Source organism: Podarcis vaucheri (assembly GCF_965113315.1).
Source record: "Podarcis vaucheri genome assembly, chromosome: 8".
NCBI classification, from domain to species: Eukaryota; Metazoa; Chordata; class Lepidosauria; order Squamata; family Lacertidae; genus Podarcis; species Podarcis vaucheri.
In genome coordinates, this window is record NC_138766.1 from 4,338,623 (window position 1) to 4,354,136 (window position 15,514).

The 15,514-nt window shown below is 42.1% G+C and overlaps 1 protein-coding gene across 1 annotated transcript; it reads left to right on the plus strand.

Moving 5' to 3' along the window:
- The first annotated feature begins 23 nt into the window (after nt 1-23).
- Nucleotides 24-12,654, plus strand: CRNKL1 (crooked neck pre-mRNA splicing factor 1). Its single transcript, XM_082234388.1, has 14 exons — nt 24-127; nt 2,254-2,406; nt 3,273-3,364; nt 3,481-3,639; nt 4,048-4,214; nt 5,113-5,291; nt 6,341-6,511; nt 6,634-6,825; nt 7,721-7,780; nt 8,463-8,543; nt 9,457-9,696; nt 9,910-10,011; nt 11,562-11,810; nt 12,415-12,654. The coding sequence occupies exons 1-14, from the start codon at nt 80-82 to the stop codon at nt 12,577-12,579; spliced, it is 2,058 nt and encodes a 685-aa protein (XP_082090514.1). The 5' UTR covers nt 24-79; the 3' UTR covers nt 12,580-12,654.
- The last annotated feature ends 2,860 nt before the right edge of the window (nt 12,655-15,514 follow it).

A 15,514-nucleotide genomic window follows, 5' to 3' on the forward strand; every position in this document is an offset into this window, starting at 1 on the left:
CCCGCCGCGCGCGGCATGCTGGGATGCTGACGGGGTTAAACGGGCGGGGGCGGAGAGCCGCTCGAGACGAGAGGGGAAGATGGCGTCTACGGCGGCCGGGAAGCAGCGGATCCCTAAAGTGGCGAAGGTGGGGCGCGGGAGGCCTTTGCTTCCCGAGCGAAGCTGACTGGGGGGAGGAAGCAGGCGGGGAGGCGGCGGCGGGTGAAAGCCGAGAGAGATGGCAAGGACCGACAAGGGGGAGGCAGGAGCCTTCCTTCGGGCTCTGGGCGGCCGAGTGCTATTGATTTCCTTCGAGCATTTGTGCCCCAAAAGGCTTACGTGAAGTGGAAACAAGACATTCCCCGCCCGCAGGCTTATATTCTAATGAACAAACAAACAGGCAAATGAATACAAATGCAACGCACGAGGAAGGAGGAGGCAAGTGGGAAATAAAACTCTAAAAAAGGCACCAATTTCTAGTCAGCTAACTCTATCTCAAATGGGTCCCACTGGTTGGCCTCCCGTGGATGCTTTGCTTGAGATTCCCTCATGGCAGGGCTTGGATTAGGCGACCCTCCGGGAACCTTATGATAGTACAGTAGTGGTAGTAATAAAGATGCTTAGGAAGGCAGGCGCAACCTGATGCAGAAGAAGATGGGGACCTGGGACCCCCCCACAGGAAATACCGGAGTAGACATGCAATGTTTCCACCGTACAGACCTAGTGCATTGAAGTAAGAGGAGAGGATGCGGTCAAAGTTCCCCCAAGTATAAGGCAGTGATAATTAAGAACTAAGCCTGGGAGCTGTAACCCCCACCCCCCGTTTCCCTCATGAGTCTGATCTGCATCATGACATCAGTCTGGTCAGAGGGAGGATCATGGGGGGAAACAAAACCCAGATGATGACCACCAGCAGAACACTGCTGCTGATGCCACCAGTGAATTTCGTGCCCCCTCATTTCACTCTTCCGGAAGGCAGTCCAAGTGCCAAACCCTCATTTTTGCCACTTGCAAAATGGGACAGCAAAATAGGAGGGATACCTGCTATTGGCTCAGCCACACAAATACAACCTTTCCCCATGGAGTTGCATGCTTATTCAGAAGTAAAGCAACACTACTAGGTTTGACAATACTGAAACCCTAAATGAGGGTTTTTGTTTTGTTTTGTTCATTAAATGTCTATGCCACCCTTCACCCAAGCATCACAGGATGGCTTACAGTATAAAAGCACAAAAATACATTTGGACTGGGGCTGGCTTTTGAGGACCAGGCTTAGGTTCCATGCACGTTTGGTTATACGTAGTGGGATTTGGTTCTGAGTAGACGCGGGCTATAAAGTAGTTTTGTTTACTTTTTTAGAGAAGAAGAAACTTTAGCAGGCACAGTTTGTTGTGCAGAAAGCAAGAAAAGCTGCACTTGCTGAAATTTCTTTTCCTTCACAACTGTTAAAACGAATGGGAGTCATTTGTATCTTGCCACCCTCCCTGAAAGGGAAGTTGAAATAAAGTATAGCCACCACCCTTTTATTAAGCAAATTTTGGGTGACCCAACCATTTGCTGTCTTGAGCAGCACAAAACAAGTGGACCAAAAAGGATTTTATTGTGACCACAGTAAAACTATAGGTTGACATTATTTTTTATTGTTGAATTCAGAGGCAACACCTGCCCTATCTGGCAACATTGTGTTAAACTGCATGCAGTCAACCACCATCTAAATGGCAGGGCATTGGTAGAGGGCATGCTGATTAATTCTACCTTTCCTAATGATCATTGTGATTCGTGCAAAATGTACAGTTATCTATTAGGATACTTTTTTTAATGAGAAATTGCTCCTGACAGCAAAAACAATGTCTGTAAAAACTCATTGTGAGTGTAAAGAAAGGGTTAATTCCTCTTCTGGTTAATGACTTAATTTTTTATTTTTGAAAGGCAAATTGACCTGAAAGATTGCATTTTGTCATGGCCAACATTTCTATCATAGCATCACATACACTGCATGAGCGAACTTTATTGGTTTTTAAAAAATGACTTTGCGCATATATTTCTGTTTCACAAGAAACCCTCTAGGTAACTTTCAAGAGTAAAATAAAATATTAAGAATATCTGTTGCAGTGTTGTGCTGAATTACAGGAGGTTTCTGGTACTTTTACATAAAATATTTTACATATATATATATATATATATATATATAGTGAATACTTGTGGAATTACATTTGTTACCGCCACGCATAGAATGCTAAAATATGTCATTACACGAAATGGTTTGTCCCCCAGGTGAAAAACAAAGCCCCAGCCGAGGTACAGATCACAGCAGAGCAACTTTTAAGAGAAGCTAAAGAAAGAGAGCTTGAGCTTCTCCCCCCACCTCCTCAACAGAAGATCACAGATGAAGAGGAGCTAAATGACTATAAACTTCGAAAAAGAAAGGCAAGTAAACATCATGCTTATCGAATGCTAAATATTTGGTTTTATTTATTTGAACTTGTATCCCAGAATCTCTTGATGTGTAGTAACTTGTTGAAACATACTGTAACCTTAAAAAAACCCTTTCCCTGCATGGCTTAAGTCTGGCTGCCTGATGCTAACCATACAATACATTGCTTCCTAAAAGGTTTCATTCCAGGGATGCTCAAGAGGAAGGAGTTCTATACATGTGGAAGAGCTACTCCAGACTTTCGCTAGCTATTAAGAACACATCTTCATATGCAGTTGTCACTTGCTGGGTTTTTGGGGGAACATGATGATATATAAGAAAAGTAGTGTTCTCTAAGATAGCTGCTTCTGAGAAGTGCTATCAGTGGATCAATTGATAAAATTATCCTTTAATAGTGGCATTTCAGTATTTGTCATTATTCTTTCAACAACATATATCATTCAACACCTTAGTCTCTAAGCAGTGTACAGTAAAGTTAAAAAGATACAAGAAAGATAAAATAGGTAAAGCCATAAAAAATTAAATGCCTGCTGAAATAAAGGTGCCAAAAGTTTGACAGGGAGGGGGCCTGTCTGATCTCAGCTGGGAAGAAATTCTACAGAGTTGGGCCCACAATACTGAATACATAGTTGTGCATCTGAGCCATGGGACCCCACTGTCACAAACTCTCCTGAAGACCTCCGTGATAAAGGCAGGGTTATAAGGAATCAGGCAGTCCTTAAGGTGTGCAGGACTTAAATCACATGACTGAATACTTCTCTATGATTAAAAAAACCACACCAGAACTCAGACAGTCAAATTCCTTACCAATCTCCTTTTGGTTACACAGTACAGTTACACACTCTACTTTTCTCCCTAGACCTTTGAAGATAATATAAGAAAAAACCGGACAGTTATCAGTAACTGGATCAAGTACGCACAATGGGAGGAAAGCCTCAAAGAAGTACAAAGGTACATTGTTAAGAGTTGCATTTCAAGCACCACCAGCCGTATGAATGACTTAGAGTGCCCAGCTCTCTATAATATGAATCACACATGTATTAATTTCAACAATGTTTTGCTCTCAGGGCTCGTTCCATCTACGAACGTGCTCTAGATGTAGACTACCGCAATGTCACCCTTTGGCTGAAGTATGCCGAGATGGAAATGAAGAACCGCCAAGTTAATCATGCCCGAAACATCTGGGATCGTGCTATTACTACTCTACCGAGAGTCAACCAGTTCTGGTAAGCGAAGTATGGTTTGCTGCTTGGCAGACAAATCAGTAAACCAGAGTATATCTTCCTCTCTAAATGGGTGACAAAGCATCTATTTCTGATCATCTGAAAAGTATTTGATAAAGATAAATAAATACTGTATTGGAAAGTGTATTTATTGTATTCTATATAGTTTTCTGAAAAAGAGATGTCACTGCATCTTGCATGGTTATTGGTGAACTATTTGCTTGCCCTGGGCGATGACCAGGATCCAGAATAGGAATCCTTACTTGGGTGTGCTAGATACCAAATGTGCAAGCACTCTGTATTCAGGAACCATATGTGATTTTTTAAAAAAAATATTAACTAGAACATAGACTTATGTGTGGAGAGTGATTAGCCTGGGTTAAGCTTCTTATGTTGCTTTTATTTGGAAAGGTACAAATACACTTACATGGAAGAGATGCTGGGGAATGTTGCTGGAGCCCGCCAGGTGTTTGAGCGCTGGATGGAATGGCAGCCGGAAGAACAATCCTGGCATTCTTACATTAACTTTGAGCTGAGGTACAAGGAGGTGGACAGAGCACGCTCTATATATGAGAGATATATCCTTTTGAGGCTGCTTCTATTTCAGCCTAATGTTTTACTTTTCTGTTGTTGCTTTGTTCACATTTTGTCTTTAGGCCAAATGAAAGCAGCATCTTTCCAACCTGGTTATCTGCGGAATGTAGAAATTATAGGAATTTGGATGTTGAAGGAGAAGGGAACTAACTTACCTGTCTTCCTGACAGCTAATTTCCTATGTTGGGGAATATTGTTTTTACTTTGAAGGAGCCTTCAGTCATGTGATTATTCTCTTGCCATCTGAATCCTTAGAGGCCAGATACAAGTGTATCACTTCAGAGACAATTAGGCCCTGTGTGTCACCTTTTCATCTGCTACTGAAACTTAGCAGCAAAAGACACCATTCCAAAAGCATGATCCTATGCAGACATAGGTGCACCTTGGCTCCCTGTTGGATGAGACCACGTTGTGCATTCAGTTATGCTCAGTGACCGCAATGCTTTCACTAATTCTGCCTGGTATTAATTAGGTTTTGAAGAAACCAGTTTTTATCTTGAATGTTGTTGGGTTGAGAGTAACATAACAGGAGACGTGCTTAAACATGTGAAAAGCATGCAACATTGGAAGGAAGGGATTTGCTTTCACATCAGGACCCACATGCACAAAAGTGTATTGGAGGTTATATAGGATAAAGGTGCCCCTAAAGTGCTGCCAGCTTGATTGAGATTTAAAAACAACAAAAAATTATTTGAGTCTTGCTGCATTTACCAGTTTCCCAAAATCTTAGATCTGTATCCTAAATCATTCTGTTTCCCCATGAAATATAAAACTTCGCCATCCTTTTGTTATCCTTGCATAATATATTTGTGGCATTTTATTCTTAAAAGTTAGAAGTGAAAATGAAATTCTTCATACTTTGAATTCCTTAACATCTTCCACTTGTCATTGTGCATCCCGATGTTAAGAACTGGATCAAGTATGCCCGTTTTGAAGAAAAACATAGTTATTTTGCCCATGCAAGGAAAGTATTTGAGAGAGCAGTGGAATTCTTTGGGGAAGAACATATGAATGAGCATCTGTATGTAGCTTTTGCCAAATTTGAAGAGAACCAGAAAGAGGTAACATTTTGCTTATTAGAAAATATAGCTTGCATTTTGCAATCAAAAGTATGTTTTTGACTGATACTGCAAAACCTTCCTTTCCCAATCAGTGTTTCCCACCGCCAGATTCCCATCCATCTGTGCTTGTATCTCAAGGCAGTTTGAGGGTTGGGGGAGGAAGTGGGAATGGGGGGGGGGGAAGTTAAAATTTTACATACTGGGCATGATTTATAGAATCATAGAACTGTAGAGTTGGAGGGGCCCAAGGGCCATCTAGTCCAACCCCCTGCAATGCAGGAATCTCAGCTAAAGCATCCATGACAGAGGGCCATCCAACCTCTGCTTAAAAACCTCCAAGGCAGGAGAGTCCACAACCTCCCAAGGGAGTCTGTTCCACTGTCAGAACAGCTCTTATTGTCAGAAAGTTTTAGTCGGAATCTCCTTTCTTGCAACTTGAAGCCATTGGTTCAGCTCCTACCCTGTGGAGCAGGAGAAAGCAAGCTTGCTCCATTTTCCATGTGACAGCCCTTGAGATATTTGAAGATGACTTTCATCTCTCCTCTCAGGCTAAACATCACAGCTCCTTCAACTGTTCTACACAAGTTTAATATGGAAATAACATTATTTCAGTAGAACATTACTTCCAAATAAATTGTTAAAGTATTGTGACTTGGGTCTATTTGTTTCTGTTGTCAGTTTCTAGCAACTAGACCACAGTGCAACATAGAACTTATATTGGACTTCTTGGTTTTATAAAAAAATGTTAGCTTATATATATTTGAGCAAAATGAGAACCTTGTTATATGCTCAAGTTGACAGTTGTATCTCTTGCCTTGTAGAACTTTACTCTGAGAAATGGCTGAGGATTTGAGTTGTGAGTCAGTGCACACGGAGTCAGATTGTTGGTTCATCTAGTCCTGTACTGTTTATTCTTCAAGGTCTCAGTCAGGGTTCTTTCCCAAGATCATCTGCCTATCCTTTAACTGAAAACCTTGTGCCAGAGAGTTTTACTACGCATTCATGTAGAGCATATTTCTCCGTGCTTTCTAAGCTGTTGCTTTTTCCAGTTTGAAAGGGTGAGAGTAATCTATAAATACGCCCTGGACAGAATCCCAAAGCATGAAGCTCAAGAGCTCTTCAAAAATTACACCATTTTTGAGAAGAAGTTTGGGGATCGACGAGGAATTGAGGATATTATAGTTAGCAAGAGAAGATTCCAATATGAAGAAGAAGTGAAAGTGAGTGCAGCAACTGCTGGGGGCAAATGGAAGCATAAACTTTTATGACAGTTCCCTGAACTGCCATCTCCAGAATACTTCTAAGAGCTTGTATTTCTGAAGTTCTCTATTCTCTCTTAAAGGCTAATCCACATAATTATGATGCCTGGTTTGATTACCTGAGGCTTGTGGAAAGTGATGCGGATCCTGATGCTGTACGTGAAGTTTATGAACGAGCCATTGCCAATGTTCCTCCAATTCAAGAAAAGAGGCACTGGAAGAGGTATATCTATCTGTGGATCAATTATGCACTGTATGAAGAGCTAGAGGCAAAGGTACAACTCCTGAATTTCTTTGATTTTCTGAATAACCAAATGTGACTTGTGTTTACCTATGGAATTATTTTAAATAAATTACTATTTTTTTGTGTGTATGTGTATATATGTGTATATGTATAAATGATGACTCATTCAAGTGGGCAAAATCCATTTGCTGCCCTTCAATTAATTCTGCCCCCTCCCTGTCAATTTAAAAACAGTAACAATCAGAACAACATAAACAGTAGAACAGTGATTAAAAGCAGCATTTAAAAACTAAAACAGAGATAAAAATACGCATCATTTATTTAAAAGCCTTGGAAGGAAAAAGGCTTCCACCCAGTGCCCAGAAGGATAACAGCATGGGCACCATGTGAGCCTCTCTGGGAAAAGAGTTCCACTGCCATGGTGCAAGAGGGGAAAGGAGCCCCTAGCGTTACTTTCACCCTCTGGTTACTTCCAGAGGTCCTGTTAAACAGTCTCAATGCATAGGCAGTTTGGTGTACAAGAAAATGGTCTCTGAGAAAAAGGGGCCCCCAGGTTGTATAGGGCTTTAAAGGAGTCTGAATTGTGCTCCGAAATGGAGCAGAAAACACTGAAACACTTCAAGCCACTGGTGTGATATGTGCCCAATATCTAGATGTAACTAGTAGTATAGCAGCTATATTTTGAACCCCCTAGAGAGTAAAAGGGGGGATGAGGAGAAATGGGGACAGGAAGAGAAGGTGAAGAGGGGGGAAAGCTGATGGTGGAGAGCTGTAAGCAGGTCTAGGTTTCTAGAGTAGGAGTACAGGTTTAAGTAGTATAACTAACACAGGCATCAATATAGACAATTTTCCTAAGAGGCATTCTGAATATAATTGCTTAGAAGCATTTGTTCTGAATATGTGACATAGAATGTGTTCTTTCTCAGGATCCAGAGCGGACAAGACAAGTGTATCAAGCTTGTGTTGAACTCATTCCTCATAAAAAGGTACTACATTCTGTTATATGCCTGGGGTTCGTACATAAGGGTGTACATGTGTGAGTGGAGGTCATTTTTCACCTCAGTTCTAAGTTCAAGAGTCCCCTTGTATAGAAATATTGGCCCTGTTTTGGCTATGGTTCACTGAAGCAATAAAAGCTGGTTGCAGTTGATTTCTCCCATAGTCTAAACCTGTTCACATCCACTCAGAAACAAGTTACACTTTGCCCCATGGGACTCGCAGGAAGGTAAGTGAACATAGGCTTGCCAGAGACAAAAAAAAGACAGCTACACAATGACGTGAGTTCTCTGGGAAAACTTGAATTGGAAAATTGCCTATGAAAATTAGAACATTTTCGGATGTCCCTAGAGAGTGATATTATATGGCAATGTATTTACTTCTATTTATTAAACTAATTAAGAATTTTGAAACTGCCAAGCTTTTCTAATATTTATTTGCAACTGGCATCCATTAATTGTTACTCTTGAACTTATGAAACAAAATATTCAGTGGAAAAGAAAGCACTGGACACTCCATGTGTTTCAAAAAAACTCTTTATAAGGGAAAATGCTTTGTGCTTGTTAATAACCATTCTTTGGGACAAGTTTTCTGCTTTGGCATATTTAAGACTTTATTTTAGTTGAATTGGAGGCATTGCTCTCAGAGAATCTATATTATTTCTCTTTTCAGTTTACATTTGCCAAAATATGGCTGTTGTATGCTCAATTTGAAATAAGACAGAAGAATCTCCAGTTTGCCAGGCGAGCATTGGTAAGGAAAATAAAGTGATTGCCCAAGTTAATTCCTTTGTGATACAATGAGGGTGATCAGCTGATCTGTCATGATTTGTCATGATTTTTTAAAGAAAAAATGTTTATTGAATTGTATTTGCATATTGAACAACAGTTACAGCTAACAAAACTTGCTATCTGGTTTCATATAAAAGCACAGTATTACTCCAGCTCTGTAATTCTATAATTATGGGGCTATACAATTACTGAAAGTATCTGATTCAAATGGTTAGTCGGTACAGCTAAAGATCCTTCCATATTTTATCAAGGGGCAGTTTTTGAATTTTGTTGTTAGCTGTTGAAGTGAGGGTTAAGTGTAACACTGCATTTCCCAATGCCATAGATAACCTTCTACCAGTGATCATTTGCATTTGTCCCCAGGGATGAACCGATCTACCCAATGGGGTTTCTAAGCTGAATTGGAAGGGGAGGGCCAGGGCACTTCCTTCCTGACCAATTGATTTAGCCTATAGAAATGCTTCATCCCTAGTTTGCTTCTTTAACCAAGTTCTGGTAAGGAAAAGGAACCCACGGGACCTGATCGACACTATGGGCACCACAGGGTAGTTGACTTTCATTTAAGGAAGTGTCTTTATACCACCATTAGCCATTGGACCACTTGATTCTCTGAGGTGCCAGAAGTTTTGTCTCTTCCTCCTGCACACGTTTACTGGTGGGTCTGACCTTCTTTTGTAAAGTATATTGAACAGCCCCAAAATACAACATTCTAACCATGATAGCTGTAGTTGTCAGGGCATGTCAAAACGGGGAGTGAGAATCAGACCTTAGAAGGCCACTCACTGTAATTTTGGGTGTGCCTCAAAAACGCATGTTTGAATCTCGTGCTCTTTCTCTAACAGGCTTTGGGCAATTTCTGACTCTACTCTTTACAGGGAACATCCATAGGTAAATGTCCAAAGAACAAACTGTTTAAAGGCTACATTGAACTGGAGTTGCAGCTACGAGAGTTTGATCGTTGCCGGAAACTCTATGAGAAATTTCTAGAGTTTGCACCTGAAAACTGCACATCATGGATCAAGTTTGCAGAGTTAGAAACCATTCTTGGTGATGTTGATAGGGCCAGAGCTATATATGAGTTGGCTATTGGCCAGCCACGATTAGACATGCCAGAGGTAAGAGGGGTGCTGGAGTTTGCCATGCTCTGCAACATATTTTTCTCTGGAGGGAATATATTATAACTCGGCTAATATGGGAGTAATAAACAGATTTGGATTTTGAATACAAAGTGCAATGGTCTGCTGCAGCTGATTGCCTAGACAACCTATTTATGTGGGAATGTTCACTTTGCTGTACCTTAATAACTGGCCTGTCTGCTTTCCTACTAGGTTCTTTGGAAATCTTACATAGACTTTGAAATTGAACAAGAGGAATATGAGAACACAAGAAATCTTTATCGGCGATTGCTTCAAAGAACGCAGCATGTCAAGGTATGTACTTGGTTAGGCAGAACTAGATTCCACTGTAGTTCACTGGTGCAAAAGGCTGTGTGCAGTTTTTTTGAAGCTTAAGTAAGCCCACTGGAGAAGTCAGCAAGCTTGTAATTTAGGCTACCTTGATAGAACGGTTAATTTAATTCTGGTTTGCTTAGAAAATGAATGAGTTTATTTCGATGGGGTTGCCTTTAAAATTGCTACAGAATTTTAAGGCCTGGGGCAATATAGGCCAGGAGAACTTACCGAGCTCTTAAAGAGCATTCACCATGGCCCACACCACACCCAAACTGATCCATCTTTCAGGGCTTTGGAACCAATAGAGCAAAGAAGCCAACTTACTACTACATACAGTGGTACCTCGGGTTAAGAACTTAATTCGTTCTGGAGGTCAGTCCTTAACCTGAAACTGTTTTTAACCTGAAGCACCACTTTAGCTAATGGGGCCTCCTGCTGCCGCCATGCCGCCAGAGCACAATTTCTGTTCTCATTCTGAAGCAAAGTTCTTAATCCAAGGTACTATTTCTGGGTTAGCGGAGTCTGTAACCTGAAGCATATGTAACCCGAGGTACCAGTGTGTTGAAAAGCAAATAGTGTGGTGCTCGGTTTAAGAACAGCCCTGTTTACAAACTATTTGGTATATGAAGTTCACAAAACTGGAAGTAGTGTTCCGGTTAGCAAACTTTACCCTGGTCTAAGAACGGAATCCAAATGGTGGAAGCGCACCGGCGGCAGGAGGTCTCAAAGCACGCCTCGGTTTAAGAACGTTTCGGTTTAAGAATGGACTTCCGGAACGGATTAAGTTCATAACCCGAGGTACCACTGTTAGATGTTGCCAACAGTGTAGGGACAGCTTGCATTTTTTCCAGTTGGAGTGATGGTCCAATAAACAGTCTGCCTTTCCTGTCTTTGGCCGCAAGGTGGAGCTACAACCTGTCATATCCATGACATTTGTCATGCGGAGTTTAGTGAGGGGAAATGTGGATAGGGAATTCAGCCATCCATCATTTTACGTTTTAATGCCTCTGGTATAGGGAGTGACTAAATTAGAGACCTGCTCCATAATCCACATCTTCATACCTTTGTCCAGACACCCCTCACAATCACCCCTGAAGCTACTGGGCAATACAGTCTTTGTTTAGCAGATCCCCTATATCTCTTGTTCCTCCATTCAAAATGTATGACAATTCTTCTGGTCAGATGGTACTTTCTCTCCCTCACCTTTCCTTACCCAGTTTTTTTAAAATTGTTATTTTTGTGTGTGCTTTTGAGAGCAATCTGATTTCTAAGTCATACACTCAGAAATAAAATAAAATAATTTAATTCAATGCTCCATTTTAATAAGAATAAAAAATCCAAAGCACCTTTTCTTACATCTATAATATATTCATTGCTATGAGCGCTGCATGCAATATATACAGCTCCAGAGCAGAGCACTTGATATGCATTATATAACAATGGATTCGTGTTAAACCCTTTGGCAGCCTGTTTTCCTGTGTAAAGATTTGCCATATACCCTAATATGGACTTATTTGGTTTTGCTGCAGGTGTGGATCAGTTTTGCTCAGTTTGAACTCTCAGCAGGGAAAGATGACAGCTTACCACGGTGTCGGCAAGTATATGAAGAGGCTAATAAAACAATGAGAAATTGTGAGGAAAAAGAGGAGAGGCTTATGCTTCTGGAATCCTGGAGAAACTTTGAAGAGGAATTTGGAACCGAATCCAGCAAAGAGAGGGTAGACAAACTCATGCCAGAGAAAGTCAAGAAGAGGAGGAAACTTCAGGCTGAAGATGGGGTAAGAGCACAAGCTGGAGACCTGGCTTTGCGTGCTTGGTGGTGGCTTTTCAAGAAACAATTTATACACCAGCAGAATCAAGTGAAGGTTTGTGTGAGCTATACTAGTGTGGGCTGTGTGGAGTGTATAAGTGTTTGTGCGCACACACAATTCATTGATTTACCATTCAATTTTGTTCATAAGTTCTGTTGTTCAGTAGGACTTGCTATCAGGTACACATGTATAGCAGCCATAATTTGTGTACTGCTTCATAGCAGTGCTTTTGAAGTGGTATGCAATAAAAATTAAAAACCACTCAAACCAAAACCTAAGTATTCACACAAGTAATAATATAAAAGTTTCCTAAAACACATGGCAAGTGGAGCCTAGGCTTCTCCCTGGCACTAGTTTTCCATGGGCAGCTTTTTCTGGAAAGGGGGGCATTCAAAGATTCAGCTTCTTAATCTGCAGCATGAAGTGCTATTGTGCTGCTATTTTAAACTGTCTATGAAACATCAACTATTGCATGGAAACACTAGTGAGAGCAGGAAAATTTATGTCTGATAAAGAAGCAAGCAGGCATAATGTTTTGGGTGTCTAATTATGTTAACTTTTCTCCTTCTAGTCTGATGCTGGCTGGGAAGAATACTATGATTACATCTTCCCAGAAGATGCTGCCAATCAGCCCAACCTCAAACTGCTTGCAATGGCTAAACTCTGGAAGAAGCAGCAACAAGATGATGATCCAGAGAGAGATCCAGACAAGGATGTGGATGAAAGCAGTCCCTAATGCCACACTTGCTTTCCCTGTTCGATTTTGTACAGAATTTTTGCCAATGAATACAATAAATATTTCCAAAAAATATCACTGGCAATGTTTGAAATGCAAGAAAGAACCATTAACACTTCATCTAGTAGTAGTAATGTTATGTGTCCATGTGTGGGAAAAAGAGATGGGCAGCACCAGAAATTAATGGAAATTTATTCTTTTATAAAAGATTTCCATTGCCCCAATTACAAAATCTATAGATCGGAGAGGTTCAGGCCTGAGAAATGAGCTATTACTGCTAGGCCTGTGTGATGTAATGATACATCATTCAAAACCTGTTTGAAGACCACATCATGATAACTGTTTCATTATACAGTGGTATCTTGGATTAAGAACTTAATTTGTTCTGGAGGTCCGTTCTTAACCTGAAACTGTTCTTAACCTAAGGTACCAATTTAGCTAATGGGGCCTCCCACTGCTGTTGCATGATTTCTGTTCTCATCCTGAAGCAAAGCTCTTAACCCGAGGTACTATTTCTGGGTTAGTGGAATCTGTAACCTGAAGCGTCTGTAACCCAGCAATACATTGTGAACAGCATTCAAAATTTCAGGGGGTGGTATAATTGTGAGCAATTTGAGAAGTCAGCCTCGGCACCTCCCCTTAACCATGGTGTTGATGCTTTAAGAAAGAGCCCTGCCTGCCTGCCTGCCTCCCCCTTCCTTCTCCTAGTCGCTCCTCCTGCTAGTAAGGACAGCCGAGCGCTGCCAGCCCAGCATTGCCAGCCCAGGTACAGCGATCAAGGATGTGTTGCTGGGAAGCAAAGAGCACTATCAGCCCAAGTGGTGCGATCCTTCATAGAATCATAGAGTTGGAAGAGACCACAAGGGCCATCGAGTCCAACCCCCTGCCAAGCAGGAAACACCATCAGAGCACTCCTGACATATGGTTGTCAAGCCTTCCTTCCTTCTGGTCGTTCTTTCCACTCCCTAGCCCAGGTGCCTTGGTTGTGCATGCTGCTGGAAAGGACCACCCAGAGCTTTAGGAAAGAGCATGGAGATGATGCAACAAAAATCCTCCCTCCCTCCACAGCCCAGCCACCCCTCCTTATTTCACACATCATGCTATACTGGTATATCATGATGGGTAGCTAATGAGATGGTGTTGAAAACCTGATATTGCCTAGCCTTAATTGCTACTGCAAAGTGAGATGACTGCACCTTATTTTTTATTGATTTCATGTTTCTTCAATCTGGTGCATACATGGTCCATTCCATGAGCACTGATATAGACCATTTAAGCACTCCTACAGGCTGTGAAATCTTTATAGCCTATTATCAAATGGCTTACAAAATACAACATTTTGGAAGTTTGTTTTGAAGTATGCATGGCTTCCAAGTGAGAAATGGGCTTCTAGGAGACCCTTGATAGTGCTTGTTTAATTGAGTTCTGGGGATACTGTTCATTTTGATTAGCCACCCACTGTATCTAGTTCTCTTCTATGTAATGGCAGATTTATTCTTACATCTGTGTATTGTGTGTACTGGGTACCAAAATGAGGATCAATATAGAAAACAACAAAACTTATGCCAAAGCTATTTCTTACTCATTACAGAGTTGTTTTTCTTGACTGGGATTGCCTGAGTACAAAATTCTATTAAAACAAGGCTAAGGAGTGCTGATTATAGCCACTTTACTTGCATGTTACTATTACTATGGCTAGAGAAGCAGCCTGCCTACAAACCAGAGGCCCTGATAATAAGAACCCTATCTGAGTAAGGTAGCACCACTCTAATTACTACTTTGCGAAGCAGCCCCTGGCAAGAATAATAGTCTGAATAACTCAAACAGCATTCATACTAGCAAAACTTACCGTATTTTTCGCACTATAAGACACTTTTTCCCTCCTAAAAAGTATGGGGAAATGTGTGTGCGTCTTATATGGAGCGAATGCAAGCTGCGCAGCTATCCCAGAAGCCAGAACAGCAAGAGGGATCACTGCGCAGTGCTCCCTCTCGCTGTTCTAGCTTCTGGCTTAATCGCGCGAAGCCTCTTCATGGCAGTGGCAGCCTTCATCCTGCTGCCCTGAAGAGGCTTTGCGTGGCTATCCCAGAAGCCAGAACAGCAAGAGGGATCGTTGTGCGGCACTCCCTCTTGCTGTTCTAGCTTCTGGCTTAGCCCCTCAGTCCCTTCCCCAACCTCCTGGAAAAGCCCCCAAGAGCTATGTGGGGTGTGTGTGCGGCTCTTGGGGAAAAGCCTGCAAACGCCACACACACGCTCCGCGCAGCTTGTGAAAGGGAGCGCTGAGCAGAGCCTGGCTGAGCAGAGCCATCGTACTGCCTTCCCAAAGTAAGCCCGCAATTGCAGCTGTGCATTGGAGGGAGGAATAAATACCGTATTTTTCGCCCTATAGGATGCACTTTTCCCCCTCCAAAAATGAAGGGGAAAGGTGTGCATCCTATGGGGCGAATGCAGGCTTTTGCTGAAGCCTGGAGAGCGAGGGGGGTCGGTGCGCACTGACCCCCCTCGCTCTCCAGGCTTCAGGAAGATCTCCGCTAGCTGTGGAAGACACAGCTCTCCCACGGCTAGCGGAGAGCTTGCTGGCACCCAGAAGCTTGGAGCCGCTGAGCTCAGCATGCCCCAAGCTTCGGGCTTCGTGCAGCACTCCGCTAGCCGTGGGAGAGCTGTGCGACTTCGCGCAGCTCTCCCATGGCTTGCAGATAGCAGCCTGTTCTGGGGGCTGGGGTCAGGGGAAGCTCAGGCTTCCCCCGCGCCTGGGGCGGAAATAATTTTTTTTCTTTCTTTCCCCCCAAAAAACTAGGTGCGTCCTATGGGCCGGTGCGTCCTATGGGGCGAAAAATACGGTAAATTTAGAGTTTTCTTTGTTCTCCACTTATTTATTTTCCCCCACCCCACAAAAAGCTGTGGTTGCATAAGTGAAAGAAGTGTAAAATGTGAG

Excerpts from the sequence above, each read along its gene's own strand:
- CRNKL1 (XM_082234388.1), top strand. The coding sequence starts at position 80 with ATGGCGTCTACGGCGGCCGGGAAGCAGCGGATCCCTAAAGTGGCGAAG. Across the intron at positions 6,512-6,633 it reads AATATGAAGAAGAAGTGAAA|GCTAATCCACATAATTATGA; the intron begins GTGAGTGCAGCA and ends TCTCTCTTAAAG. Across the intron at positions 8,544-9,456 it reads AGTTTGCCAGGCGAGCATTG|GGAACATCCATAGGTAAATG; the intron begins GTAAGGAAAATA and ends TACTCTTTACAG.